Source organism: Nothobranchius furzeri, chromosome 2, assembly GCF_043380555.1.
Source record: "Nothobranchius furzeri strain GRZ-AD chromosome 2, NfurGRZ-RIMD1, whole genome shotgun sequence".
NCBI lineage: Eukaryota > Metazoa > Chordata > Actinopteri > Cyprinodontiformes > Nothobranchiidae > Nothobranchius > Nothobranchius furzeri.
The window spans coordinates 66,710,569-66,724,146 of NC_091742.1; the positions used below are offsets into that span (position 1 = coordinate 66,710,569).

Consider the following 13,578-nt stretch of genomic DNA (forward strand, 5'->3'; position numbering starts at 1 on the left):
ATCAGAATAATATAAGTTTTCCAACATGTATTGTAAAAGAAGGTAATGTAGTGATTGAGAATATTGAGAGTATAGTCAACAAATTTAATGATTACTTTGTTAATGTAGGTCCCAATTTGGCGAAAGAGATTTCTGTACCAGGAAGACATGATGACAAATTTTTAAACTTTGCTTCTTATAAATGTAACTCAATGTTTCTTGGAGGAGTCTGTGAGAGTGATATTATAGATGTGGTGAGTAAATTTAAGTGTAAAAAATCCATGGATTGTGACGGCCTTGATATGTTATTAATTAAAGAAGTTCTTCATAGTATCCTTCAGCCAGTAGCTCAGGTGGTAGAGCGGGTTGCCTCATGATCGGAGGGTCATGGGTTCGATTCCAGCTCCCGCCAGGGGTATCCTGCTGTTGTGTCCTTGGGCAAGACACTTCACCCAACTTGCCTGTGGTAGTGGTGGTCAGAGGGGCCGACGGCGCCTAATGGCAGCCTCGCCTCTGTCAGACCTCCCCAGGGCGGCTGTGGCTACAAGTAGCTTACCATCACTAGCAGTGTGTGAATGTGAGAGTGTGTGAAAGCGTCTTTGGGTGTCTAGAAAAGCGCTATATAAGTTCAATGCATTATTATTATTATTAACTTAAATTTGTAACAAATCATTTCAAACCGGAATTTTTCCAGATAAAATGAAAATTGCCAAAGTGATCCCATTATATAAAAATGGAGATAAACAGGTTGTGTCAAATTATAGACCAGTATCTTTACTGCCTACATTTTTAAGGATTCTTGAAAAACTATTTGAAAACAGACTAAATTATTTTCTTGAAAAATATGATTTATTGAATGACCAACAGTATGGGTTCAGAAGAAATCACTCAACATCTCTAGCAGTGATGGAATTTATTGAAAATATTGAACAATTGTTGATAAAAAACAGAATGGAATAGGTGTGTTCATTGATTTACGCAAAGCCTTCGATATGATAGATCATTCTTTACTGTTACAGAAATGTGAAAGATTTGGTTTAAGAGGTGTTGTACAACTTTGGTTAAATAGTTTCTTGGAAAGCAGGTTCCAATATGTGAGTATTAATAATATGAAATCTAAACTTAGAAAAGTAACTTGTGGAGTTCCGCAAGGATCGGTGTTGGGACCTAAGCTATTTTTACTTTATACAGTATAAATGATATTTGTACAGCTACTGATATTTTAAAATATGTGATGTTGGCTGATGATACAAACTTATTTCGTTCTGGGGATAACATAAAGGAATTACTGAAAACAGTGGAGACAGAATTGATTAAGTTAAATAGATGGTTTTTATTTAATAATCTATCACTGAATGAAAGTAAAACAAAATGTATGTTGTTTGGAGTTATTAAGAGTAATATTGAAGTACAATTGAATTTACATAATGTTGAAATTGAAAGAGTATATGAGACTAAATTTTTAAAAGTAATAATTGATGATACACTGTGTTGGAATTCTCACATAGGTCATGTGAAACAGAAATTATCTAAGTCTATTTCTGTTCTTTATAAAACAAGAGATTTATTGCACAAGAGCTGCCTTTATTTACTGTACACTTCCCTTTGTTTGCCTTATATGAGTTATTGTATGGAAATTTGGGGGAAAACATACAAAACATATTTAGATTCGATTTTTTTTATTGCAAAAAAGAGCTATGAGAATAATAAATAAAGCTGGAGATAGGGAGTCCACAAACCATTTTTTTGTAGAATCCTCTATGTTAAAATTTAAGGACATTATATATCTTAAAACTTTAGAAACGATGTATAGAGTGGTGAAGTAGAATGTTCCAATTTGTATTTTAAGTATGTTTAAACTAAGAGATGGAAAATATGATTTGAGGGGGTCTTATATGTTTGAAATACCTAAAGTGAGAACTAATGCTAAGTATGGATGTGTGTCGGTTTTGGGAGTGAAGTTATGGAATTGACTTAATGATGAACTGAAGATGTGTTATTTGTCATTTTTCAAGAAAAATTTAAAAATTTGCATCTTCCAAAGTTATAGAAACTTAGTTTGATGTCTAACCTTGTGTTGATTTCATTTCTTGATTTATCGCTGATTTTTCTTTAAAATGTTATATTTTACATCTTATCTATCAGCCCTACTTTTGTTTTGTTCTTTTCTCTCCTGGCTCAGTATAAGCAGCCATCCTCCACGACTCACTGGGGATGGAGAAGACAGGGCAGACACACACACACACGCACACACGCACGCACACACACACACACACACACACACACACACACACACACACACACACACACACACACACACACACACACACACACACACACACACACACACACAAAACATATTTACCAAGTAGTGTTTCTATAGCTACATTGTGATTTCTCAGTACATATTCTATTTAGTAAGAGACAAACTTTATTGTCTAAATATCATCTCTGCTTTAAAGAAAGCTACTGATTTCCACTTTGAATACATTTATTCAGACCAGGCATGTCCTCCTAAAAATGACACATTTCCACAAGTCATCACCAGAAAAACAAAAATTCACCTTCAACCCACTCAAGTCTTCTTTCAGCCAGGTGAAACATTGGGACCCACACAGATTTAAGCACTCGTAAAGCACATAAAGTCTCGTAAAACACCCTAAACGGTTATAAAAGTAAGATTGGAATTTCTATCATCAGTCAGTCATCGGTGGCCAGCTTCACTCACAAGCTCACAAATTTTATTTCACAGAGACATTAGCTGACTCCTCATATGCACTTGATAGTATTACAGCTCAGCAGATGATAGCTTTTTTTAATCATTCACTTTCTATCAGATATAAACATTAACTCTCCAAAGATGGAACAGATACTATAAAGTGACTTCAACCATTCAGGGTTCGTACAGAGGCAACATCGCACGGATCGGACAGTTTAGCACCAGAAATCTCACTTGACTGATTACTCCTACACGAGGAAGGAGGCAGTGTTTTCAGAACTGAAACCAATTAATGCCACTACTTTATGTTGCATAAAATCCAAAAACACACTGTAAAGAAAAATAACTTCTCTTCTGCAGTACTACAACTCAGTCCATTCAAATTGTGGTAGCAACGCCAGAAAAATACTATGTACTACTTTGATAACTACTTTACTTTTGGCTACTTCCAGCAGGAACATGTCACAAAGCTCAGATCACCTGAAACTGGTTCCATAAATGTGATGATGGGTTACAGCCTCCACAGTCACCAGACCTCAATCCAGTGCAGGATCTATAGGATGTGGTGGAACGAGACATTAACATCATGGATGGAGCTGTGATGATGTCGACATCTTGTTTGATCCATGAAATGAAAAATTAAAGCAGAGGAAAAAAGGGGGGCCAGAACTGGTATTTGTCAGGTGTATCTGTGGTCCATAGCGTGATGTTATCAAGGAGAGGAGGAGCAATTAAAATGACTACAAATTACAAGTTGCAGAATCTCTTCTCCCCCAGTGTAGCTGCCAATGACCAAATGGCCAGATTCATAGTGGTTTTCTCCAAGTTAAATGCTCCTTCTGTTGTCCTGGAAGAAGGATTTGAAGCTTGCTAAACTCACAGCCATTTTTCTTCTCCGTGTCTGGTTTGACGACATCAATTTGGTGAGACGAGCATTTGTAGCTCGTAACATCTTTTCCCACAAAACCTAGAAAACCTTTGCCACCTGTCAAAAATAGGCACTTTCTTGGCATCAAAATGTGTCTTTTAAACTCACGGACATCACATGTGAACTCCATGGCACATATCAAATGGGATCCAAAAATAATTTTTTTCTGCTCATAGACTCCCATTTATGTTTTTGGGCGGTTGGGGACCCATGGTCTGGAAGTACATGCACATAATTCAGGCTCCCTATCCACGTTATTTTTCAGTAGCCTCATAGAGACACGCTGACGCAAGCAACATCTGGTGAGATACCAGAAGTGCCGCATACCCATTGGTTTGTGTTGCGAGGCTTCGTTGCTAGAGTGCTAGGATCTAAAAAAAATATTTACCCGCAAAAAATTTACTCAAACAGCTCGGGAATATGTTGTGTTTTTGCGTGTGTACTAACAACCAGAGAAAATAAAATTTGTAGCTACAAGAGCGATACTTAGAACATGCACCTCCAGAGTGAGAGAGCATGCGGCTGTGAGCGTCGGTATGGTTTTCACCACCTCCCCACAGATGAGGAACCAGAAGGATGTGGCTGAAAAATCTTAACTTGAAAACCACCACAAACTTTATTTGTGCATTCCTTTCATTTTACTGTGAAAACACAGAGAGGAACACCTGCATCCTACGTTATTGTTGGATATGACAAACCTCCGGAGAAGTGACACAGAGTAGTAAAGAGATCTGACAGCAGTCTCACAAGAACAACAACAGTTATTATTTCATGTATACAGTTTTCTGAATAGTTATAATTTAAAGTGCCATTATTAACCTAAAAGTGCCATCTTGCTGTTTGTATTTCACCTGATGTAGAAACTAAAACATAAAACTTAGTGATGAAGGATTTAAGGTTCTGACTCGGCTCTATGTCTGCTTTTAAGATTGTTTATTGCCTCGCTGTTGGATGCGACTGAGTTCAGAAGGTAGCTAAAATGTTACTGTGCGTTAGCTTTGGCCTGACTTTAAGATCGTGCCCCACCTCTCTGCTTCAGTAGCAGTGTTGGGCAAGTTACTTCAAAACTGTAATGCATTATTTATTACTTGTTACCCTCATTTTAAAGTAATTCGTCACATTACAATATTACAGATTTTAAAATGTAAGGCATTACACTACTTTTGCATTACTTTAAGCTACTTTCACCAAAACAACTTCAATATGAATCTGATAATGTGACGCTCAGTGAGCTCATGACATATATGGAAAGTGATGTGGTGTCTGAGCTAGGATTGCTGTTAAAAACAGTCAGATATAATAACAGTGATTTAAAATGATTGTTTATTAAATAAATGCAACAACAATTTGTACTCTCAGCACGCTGCCATCTAATATTAACTGAGCAGGGAGTGAGGTGGTGGGGGCTCCAAGCCTATATTTGCCTTGGTCCCCAAATGCCTTGATACGGCCCTGGATGTGGGACTGACTTCTGGGGTGATCTGATTATATCACATGTATAAATATAAAATGCTTATATATTATTGCTTTTCACTGGTAAAAATGTGTATTGAGGATAAATCTACCTACTTTTTTCTTTTTTTTTCTTGATTTTATTTGAATAATGTCCTGCCCTTTCTCTCTCTAACCTGCATGCTGCATGTTCTCTCCGTCTTCCAGAAAAACTGTAAACTAGATGTCCTACTTTCTAACTAATCGCCCACGGGATCTACCGAACGCAATAAATAAATAAATAAATAAAAGCTTAATATGCGCTGCGCTCCAGTAGCAATGAGTTGAAATCACCGGGACACAGATTATGAACTCAGCTGAAAAATACATGAAGTACCAGAGAATATGGGCTGATATGAACGATCACAAACGAATGACTTTGTTTTGGTGGAGCGATTTTGTGAATATAACAGCGGACTCAGGACTCAGCTGGAGTATTTGAGCCATTACCGCTGCGTCCTCTCTGCTTATAGAACGCCCGCAAAGCTGAGTCCATAAATGACGTAATAAATGTGGATACTGGATATTTTTTCAGGCTTCCCGCAATTTGAATTTTTAGGAAACCCACATCTTGATTCTGGGTTTAAAAATACGTTGTAATTACCGCGTTACTGACAATTGTACCGAGTAAATATTACCATTTTCTTTCCCTGTAATGCTTTACATTACCACATTACAGCAAAAAACAATGCATTACAGTAATTAATTACTTTTGTACCACGTTACTCTCAACACTGTTCAGTAGGCAGAAGGAGTGTAACGGTGTCCCGGTTGAGCAGTGACAGCTGGTGTTCATGCAAGTTTTCAGTCTCTAAAAGCCCATGGCCATGGGTTCACATTGTCTCAATGTAAACAAACGCGGGACCGGAAGTCACTTGCATCTTTCGCGCAATGCATGATGGGATGCAGGAATAAGGTGGATAGCCTTTGCCCTGCTTTCTGGAAGGAGCTGAAAGCCACGCCTAAAGTAGTCAACAGAGAGATCTAAAACAATAGTTCAATGTGGCGTAAAGATGAATGCTTGGTATTCACTTAGCTCCAATTCACAAAAGATAAATGTTTCTTTATTCCCCCCCCCCCCCCCCCTTCCACATTTCCCTTGAAATTTACAAACTGATGAGTCATCTCTTTGCTGTAGGGGCTGGGGGTGGGGTGGGACTTAGGGGAAATATAAATTATGAAAGATTACCTACTTTATACCATAGAACAGGAACACATAGTCATATTTAAGCATAGTTTAACTTACTTTAAAGAGCAAGTCACCCCCAAATACACTTTTTTGTTGATAATCTATATAAATGAGCGTCTAATCGTTCAGTGGCTTACTACATTGTGACATCATAATTTACCAGCTAACATCATAGTGTACCCTAACCAATTAGCCAATAACGATGGCAGATTTGAATTCAAACACAGTGCAGAGTTTTTACCTGAAGATGGTGCAACACTGACAGTTTTAGGCTGAATATTTCAAATTTTACAAAGATGCATTAAAGTGCCAAATTATTGACAACGTGTGTCCACAGCATGATTAGTCACTCATTTATATAATTTATCAGCAAAAAAAGTTGATTTGGGGTGACTTGCTCATTAAAGATGTGGTTCATGAGTTAAATGATACATTTGTAGCCGTCTCTGGTAGGAATCAGGTAAGTCATTCTCAGGGAACAGAAAGAGCTCAGATGCAGAAAGTACAAGTCAGCAGGAGAAAGTGGCTGAAGACGACAAGCTTTGACTTCTTATTTACTGATATTTGGACATCTCACCTCTGATTAGCTAACAACTCTGACTCTACTACAGATAAGATCATTCTTTATTAGTCCCACAAGTGGCAAATTTGCATCATCACTGCAGACACAAGACAGTACAGGTGCAGAACAGCAGCAAACCTTTAAAACAATAGAGTTCAAAAACTTTACCAACAGCAGTAAACTGTGGTACAATGATTCCAGCAATCTAGAAATATAAATATAAACATGTAACAGCGTGTTGGGAAATTTTAAGGTCTGTTTATGTATAAGTAAACTCGAACATCCTCCACCATACCATTATGTGACAGTGTGATGTAGTTCCACCATCTGTTTTGTATCAGAAGCTAATGCAGCAGATAGGTGTAGAAGACTATTTTCATGTTCAGCCTGCATGAAAAACTCTGACTCATGGATTATAATCACGAATAAGATTTAGATAATATGTTTTTCAGTGTTCCACACCTTTAACCTCTTGGTGGCTCTATGCACAAGTGTTGGTGTGAGTGTTTGTGTGAGAGACTGTTGGACACAACTGATGCTGAACAACCACAAGTTCAGTCAACCTTTATGTTGTTCTTTCACATCGTAGTTTTAGTGCACAAGTATTCTCACGAATCCAATAACCCAAAACGCAATCAGCTCTTTATTGATTTCTAGTTTCATCTGTGCAGCTCTGATTTCCCTTAACTATCATCAATGTGTTCACGTGCAGCTACTGCGCTCACATCTGAAGAGGCTGCAGCTTCAAGACGTGGCTGAAGGTAAAATTAATAAAAAAGCTAAAATGCCATAGTATGTAATGAAATGCCAGCTGAATCATTACAGTCCTTATCTTCACTTATTTAAAGGCTGCGTGATGATGACAAGCAGAGCTGAATGCCAGTGTATACAGACTCGGCACTCAGGGAGACGAACAAGTGCTTCAAACAGGAGGAAGATCTCAGGTGGCTTTCTTTTGATTCTGTCTTTGCTCTGTTCATCTCCCAGATTACCACGGGCTGGCAGAGAAAGAAAACGCATCTCAAAGAGATTGATCCATCTTTAAAGATGAGGGGGAGGGTGACATGGATGCGAGCCAAGACGTGTCTTTAACGTGCAGAGGAAGTTTACCGGGAGTTGGCATTTGGAAAGAGTGCTTTCAGGAAGTCGGAGAAAGTGGAGAAAGTCCCAGAGCTTAATGCATAAATAATGTTGAGAATTCACACACACACACACACACACACACACACACACACACACACACACACACACACACACGCACGCACGCACGCACGCACGCACACACACACACACACACACACACACACACACACACACACACACACACACACATGCACACACACACGTGCACACAGATGCACGCACACCTGCAAACACACACACCCGCATGCACACACACACAAACCCCCACACACACCAGCAAACACACACACACACACACACACCTACACCCCTACACACACCCGTAAACACACACACACACACACACACACACACACCCCTACACCCCCCCCCCCCCCCACACACTCACTCACACACACACACACCCACTCACACTCACACACACACACACACACACACACACACACACACACACACACACACACACACACACACACACACACACACACACACACACACACACAATATAATTTAAAACATTCACAGATTCTTAAGAAAAATGACTGGCTAATAACACTTGGATTAGTTTGTGGAACCAAAGTAATCTCAGAAATAAAGAGCGGATATATATTTGTAGGCGTTGTTGAGCTTCAACATTTTCCAGGTAATAATTTGAGTTTTTCAATATAAAAAAATTTCCAAAAACACTGAGCCAGCCAACAGTGAAAGATACATTAATACACACAGAAATTGACAATGGACAGCTAAATGTCATAGTTACTCATTCTTCAGCACCTGAGCTGACCGCGCTGGTAGCTACAGATGTGCAGATAAAAGTTAGCCTGCTGGTCACGGCGCCGCGTGCCTCTCCGGTAATGGGAACGCGCATCACCCAATACAGCCGCATAATGAAGATGTAAACCATTTGAAATATGAGCAACTCTGCTACTTTTAAATATATTCATTAGGGACGAACCGAAAGAAAAATGAGGAAACCAAGGCCGAAAACAAAAACACCGACAGAAATTATGTCAATAATTCACAATATTGCGTTAAACGAGCCAAATATAATTCCTCACGAAGTTATTAATTTACGCCAGAAGATAGTGGAGATGTGTAACTGCAGTCTGAGCAACACTTTTAGGTGTTTCCATTGAAAATTTTTGGACTTTGAAAACTGCCTCCTGAGACTCCCGGCGGATAGCCTGGCCTGCCAGACTCCTCCTCTGTTTAATTCTGAGTCTGGTAACTCACAGGCAGAGAGGCACTTGAGGGGCGGGACTAGGCAGCTCAAAAATGACCAATCAGAAAAAAGACGGAAATCCTGACTGTACCGCACGACGCGGTAGATTTCTAGTTGTAGTAAAAAAAAAAAAAGGTCTGGCAACGGCGCAAACATCTTTTATTTTTTTTAGAAGAAATACTTTTAGCGTTTCTACTTGTTGTGGTTTTAAAGACATGTTCTAATCTTTTAGAACAAAGGAAAGAGCTGCAGCGAACTCCACTTCAGTCATCATGTTTATGACAAACTCGGCGTTGTGGCGTGTGATGTACGATACTCGGCGCTGATTGGCTCGGTTAGAATTCTCACGGGGTGGGGTTATTTGAACAGGAGAGTTCCCAGACTCTTTCTCTGTGCAGAATTAAGCAGAGGAGGAGTCTGGCAGGCCAGGCTACCCGGCTGAGGAAATAAGGAGAGGAGACAAGCAGAGCACACAGAGTGCGAATATTATTTTATATTAGAGAGGAGAAACTTACAACGCTGACAGGTCTGTTCATTATTGACAAAGCTCTTTGGTAATGGCTGACTCTGATTCTGAAGAGTATTATTCACCCTCTGATGAAGATATTCACTTGTCCAGTGCTTCGTGAAAGTAAACACGCGTCACACACATGATCCAAAGGTTATTTCACCGTGTTCAGGACATGGTGGGTGTAGAGAAGATGGTAAAAACACCTCTAGTAGTGACAGACATAGCTGGAATGTAAAAGAAGAAAAAATAAAAAACAACCGCTGTGTAGATGTGAAATAAAAACGCGCCTCACATAATTTACATGATATTCCAGCATTTGAAATAAAGCAGCATTACTAAAAGGGGAAAAACTTTACTTTTGAAATCAGTACGAATGTATTGTTTTCATTAAGCAATGAGCAAATTGCCACATGAGGGGTGAAATGAAACGGGGTTCACCTGTTGGCCTGTTTCGGACGTTTTATTTTTCCAAGTCATTTTGATGTTTCCGCCAAAAACTGAAAATGCATTTTTGGGTAAATTTCAGCCAACATTTTTCGGTGCATCCCTAATTTTCATAATTTTAGGACATTTATTATCAAAGTAGTATCAAAGGAAATGAAACAAATACAGAAATAAATAAATACCTAAATGATTATAAAAAAATTAAAGGCAAACTTAGACGTGTTTTCCCTTTTTCCTTCTTATTTGAATTCTTTGTATCGGGACTTCGTCCCTGCAGATACTCAAAATCAAATGACTCTGACTCAGATCAGGAGCAAAAAAATGTGATCGGATCTTCCCTAATTTTTAGCTTTTATACATATTGAATGAAGGGCAGATCTGTTTTACTGTCTTATTGTTTTATTATTGTACATAATGGTTTTTAGGAGCTTTGACTGTTCTTAATTTGATTGTGTGCACCATTGTGAATCCTTTCGGGTGGTGGCAATAAGTGTTAAAAAAATAATATAAAAGATGATAAGATGAAAAGTAGAGAGTACCGTATTTTCCGGAGTATAAATCGCTCCGGATTATAAGTCGCACCAGCCATAAAATGTATAATGAAGAAGAAATAAACATATATAAGTCGCACTGGACTATAAGTCGCATTTTGGCGGGAAATGTTATTATTTTTCTTAAAAATTCAGAGACCAAGTCTTCCACATTGCAAGACAAGAACCGGTAACAATAACAGAATAAACAACATGGCGCAGCAGCACACCACGGTCTCCAGCAGAGGATGAAGGTGTTTGAAAGCCTCCTAGCGAGACAGGGGAGCTCATTCCTGGGTCGGAGCCGGCCCGCAGCAGCGCGCAACAGGTTCCAGCAGGTGATGGCTGTGTGTTTTTTATTCCCAGCGGGACAGGGGAGCTCATTCCTGGTCCGGAGCCGGCCCGCAGCAGCGCGGTATAGCCTACATAATTTGGTATATAAGTCGCTCCGGAGTATAAGTCGCAGGACCGGCCAGACTATGAAAAAATAAGTGCGACTTATAGTCCGGAAAATACGGTAGGAATGAATCTTCTGAAGCAACTTCAAAGTTAAAGGGCAGCTATACTGATTGTTTATAAGTATGTTTTGAACTGTTGTATCCTAAAAAGCCTGAGAATATGTTTAAAAACATTGAGGGAGCCATTTTTAGACAATTATAAGAAGAAAAATAAAATAAGTTAAAAACCATAATAAAAAGGGACAAGATATTGTTCATTCATATCTAAAAACTGACCAACCAATCATATATTAGTATAACATTTTAGTACATCAGCCAGAAAGATAAAAAATACCCAATGAAAAAACAAGCGTATTCTCTGGACCTCTGGACATAGCGTGTGTGTGCTCATTGGACTGGATCCATTCTCCAGTACTGGATGGAGAAATACCCCCATGAGCCTAACAAGATGGTAGCTTGTGACCAGTTGGTTTCAAACCCTCAGATGTGAACTTCGAGCTCAAAACTCACATTGAAAGACTGTGACAGACATTGACCAGACTAGAGCAGTAAACGACAAAGGGAATATTTTTGGGTGTTTATTTTGTTTCTCATGTTAAAGCGCGCTCTATTGTTGTTGTTCTATTGCAAGTAAATGCACGTTTATGCATACAGTTTGAGTATGTCTCATGTTGCTTCACACCCTAGTCTCCTACGATCTTATTGACTATTAGCATTTAAAGGAGAACCAGACAAATTGAGCTTGCTTTTAGCACCCCCTAGTGTCCGTTTGTAGAACTGAAAGCAAAACATATCTCCTCGCTGTGCGTTCGTCTTTTTAACACCTTAATCTAACAGCTGAAATGTCTTCCTAGCCTTCATTAGTGTCTACAGGAGTGATTCATCACTAAATTCAACAAAGTAGCTGTGTTTATGATCAAAAACATGCAGGAAACGTGCTGGAAGCAGACTGCAGCGCCAGATATGTCAGCTTCATTTTTTTCTAAATCCCAACAGAGCTGAAGTTGCAAGTAGAATATTCTGGCAACAGGGGGCGATAGGGTCTGAGTGGCCTTTCATGAACCCTGTAAAGGGTCACTTTAGCACATTCTGGCTCAAGTAAAACATTTAAATATATGAAAAAGTTGCAAAGTATCCCTTAAAAGTGCTACATCCTACAACACATTCTGCTCAGAAACTCAAACAACACAGCCACGTTTGCTGCTTTTAATTAGATTTATAACATTTAGATGTATTCAAGCTCAGCTGGCGAGTAAATCTGCACAGTGTTGGAGGCAAGTCGTCCCTTAATAATGTTCCTTTGATTGTTTTTTAATTCACAGCCCAATTAGCCTTCAAACAGACAGTGACAACAGAAAACCCTGAAAAAATGTTAATAGACTTGTCTTCATGATTCAATAAGCTCCAATCTGCTCGTCTAATGCTTCTGTGTTTAAAACCAAAGAACATCAGAGAAGAAAATTAGGTTCAGATGGACGGCTGCTTGTTTAGAATATTTATTATTAAAACGTCAGTCGTCCTGAAACTTTACGAAAATGTAAAATAAAATAAAAATCAAACTATGACTCAGTGTTTAATGACATAAGAAGCATAAAACAAATTCCTGCACCAGTGAACGTCATGCTGCTTCTGAGCTGTCTCCTCCTTTTATAGGCTCTCGTTGAGATTTTGGCCACATTGCAGATGGTCACCCCTGAGCCGACCCGATGTGTGTGTGTGTGTGTCCTGATTGTTGGCTTGAAAATGAAAATCATCTGTATTCCTCTCACTCTAGAAGGAATTAGCTGCCAGAACAGTGCTTTTTCTGTCAACTTTGATCCCCGCTCTCCTCTCAGGAGCAGTAAGCTGGACAACAAACCACGCTCCTTATAGCTCGTTAATGGAGCGACGAGGGGCTCGCAGCCTCGGGCAGAGTTCAGCGGTGATCCCGTGCACGGGGGAGGAAAACCGCGCACGGCTCTCACTTTCTAACTTCATCCATGATTTTGCAGCACTTTAATCAATTCCTGTCTTCTATAGAGAAGAATTAATAAATAAGCTCACCCCTCGGCTGTGAAATTAATATAGTGGTCAGATCTAGTGGTGGTAACCAGTCGACAATACCAAGCTGGAGATAATGATGGCGGTGAGTAATGGTGCCTGATGTGTGTGTTTTTTAAAGCATTGCCATTCAGTTTGAAATGTCACAGAGCATATTTAAAGATCTTAATTTTAATTTAACAGGATGTGAACAGATGGCATTAAGCTTTAATGGCTTTCTGTAAAGTCACTAAATATGAACTTACTTCAAGTCCTCAGAAGGCCTCGCTTGGATCAGTGGAGTCTCGACGGAGTGTCCGAACACAGCGCCTTCTGAGCCTGTGGACAGAAACCTGTTACTAAAGCCTTGGATTAGATTACGT

General features: G+C 39.3%; 1 protein-coding gene across 1 annotated transcript in view; it reads right to left on the reverse strand.

The window, feature by feature from the left end:
• The window catches only part of LOC107377423 (zeta-sarcoglycan), a 77,878-nt gene that overhangs the window by 19,036 nt on the left and 45,264 nt on the right, over window positions 1-13,578 (reverse strand). Inside the window, exon 6 of the mRNA XM_054747819.2 lies at window positions 13,462-13,534. Within this exon, the coding sequence (XP_054603794.2) occupies window positions 13,462-13,534 (73 nt within the window). The remainder of the gene's footprint in view (window positions 1-13,461; window positions 13,535-13,578) is intronic.